We start from the raw sequence: 1,335 nt of genomic DNA on the forward strand, positions 1-1,335 counted from the left end.
GAGGCGGCGGCGCTGGAGCGGCACCGGCGGCTGCACCAGGAGTCGCGGGAGAAGATCATCGAGGAGATCCAGAAGCTGGACGAGCTGCCGGACGAGGGCCGCGAGGCGCGGCTGCAGTGCCCCAAGTGCGTCTTCGGCACCAACTCCTCCAAGATCTTCGTGCAGCACGCCAAGATGCACGTCAAGGAGAGGAAGGAGGGCGGCTCCCGCGGCTCCGGGCTCGGTTCTGGGCTCGGTTCCGGCCTCGGTTCCGGGCTGGGCTCCGGCCTCAGTTCTGGGCTCAGTTCCGGGCTCAGTTCCAGCCTCGGTTCCGGACTCTTCCACGGCCTCTCGGGCTCCGAGGAGGCTCCGGCGGCTCCGGCCGGGCGAGCGCCGAGCTCCTGCGTCCTGTGCGGGTTCCCGGCGCCCGACGAGCGCGTCCTGAGGGAGCACCTGAGCTTCGCCCATTCCCAGCTGTCCTGGCAGAGCTTCCCGGCCGATCCCGGCCAGCCCGGCACCAGCCGCGACTCCTTCAGCCCCGCCGAGTTCTTCGGCAGCAGCGAGCGGCGGCTGCCGGCGGCGCGGGAGGGCTCGGCGAGGAGCGACGGCGGCGCCAGGAAGGACTGGAGGGGGCTCCAGCACGCCAGGAAGGCGGCGCCGCGTCCCCAGCACGGCCCGGCGCTCGCCGGATTCGCCGGCACCAAGGGCCACTCGGCACCGCGGCTGGCGAGGAAGAGAGCGGCCGGGCAGGACGGGGACGGCGCGGGGCTGGAGGAGCTCCACGAGGAGGAGGAGGATGAGGAGGAGGATGATGAGGAGGAAGAGCCGGGCGGCGTCACCGTCCCCGCGGCGGCGCTGGAGCTCAAGAGAAGCTTCGGGGCCCTGCTGAGGGCGGCGGGCTCGGAGCAGCAGCGGCGGCAGCTGCGGGCCATGGTGCCCCTGGTGCTCCTGGAGGAGCCCAGCGCCAAGAGGAGGAGGAGGAGGAGGAAGAGGAGGAGGAGGAAGAAGCCCCCAGCGGCGGCGGCGGCAGCATCGGGCGGGGGTTTCCTGCTGGAGGATCCTCTCCCCCTGGACGTGCTGCTGCTGGAGGCGCCGCTGGAAGCGCCGCTGGAGCTGGAGGAGCTGCTGGGCTCGGAGGGGGCGGCGCTGAGGAACGAGGAGCGGCGCTGCCCCTACTGCCCCGACCGCTTCCACAACGGCATCGGGCTGGCCAACCACGTCCGCGGCCACCTCAACCGCGTCGGCGTCAGCTACAACGTCCGGCACTTCATCTCCGCCGAGGAGGTCAAGGCCATCGAGCAGAGCTTCTCCTTCCAGAAAAAGAAAAAGAAAGGTGAGCCGGGGGGTGGGGAGGGG

At 71.7% G+C, this 1,335-nt stretch overlaps 1 protein-coding gene across 1 annotated transcript; it reads left to right on the top strand.

Moving 5' to 3' along the window:
- Positions 1-3: 3 nt before the first annotated feature.
- LOC117243847 (protein Wiz-like) lies at positions 4-1,324 on the top strand (the record flags this gene model as incomplete). Its single annotated transcript, XM_033511822.1, has 1 exon — positions 4-1,324. A coding segment is annotated over one exon (1,321 nt), but the record flags the coding sequence as incomplete, so codon positions are not given.
- Positions 1,325-1,335: the final 11 nt, after the last annotated feature.

Source organism: Parus major, unplaced genomic scaffold, assembly GCF_001522545.3.
Source record: "Parus major isolate Abel unplaced genomic scaffold, Parus_major1.1 Scaffold1473, whole genome shotgun sequence".
Classification (NCBI taxonomy): Eukaryota; Metazoa; Chordata; class Aves; order Passeriformes; family Paridae; genus Parus; species Parus major.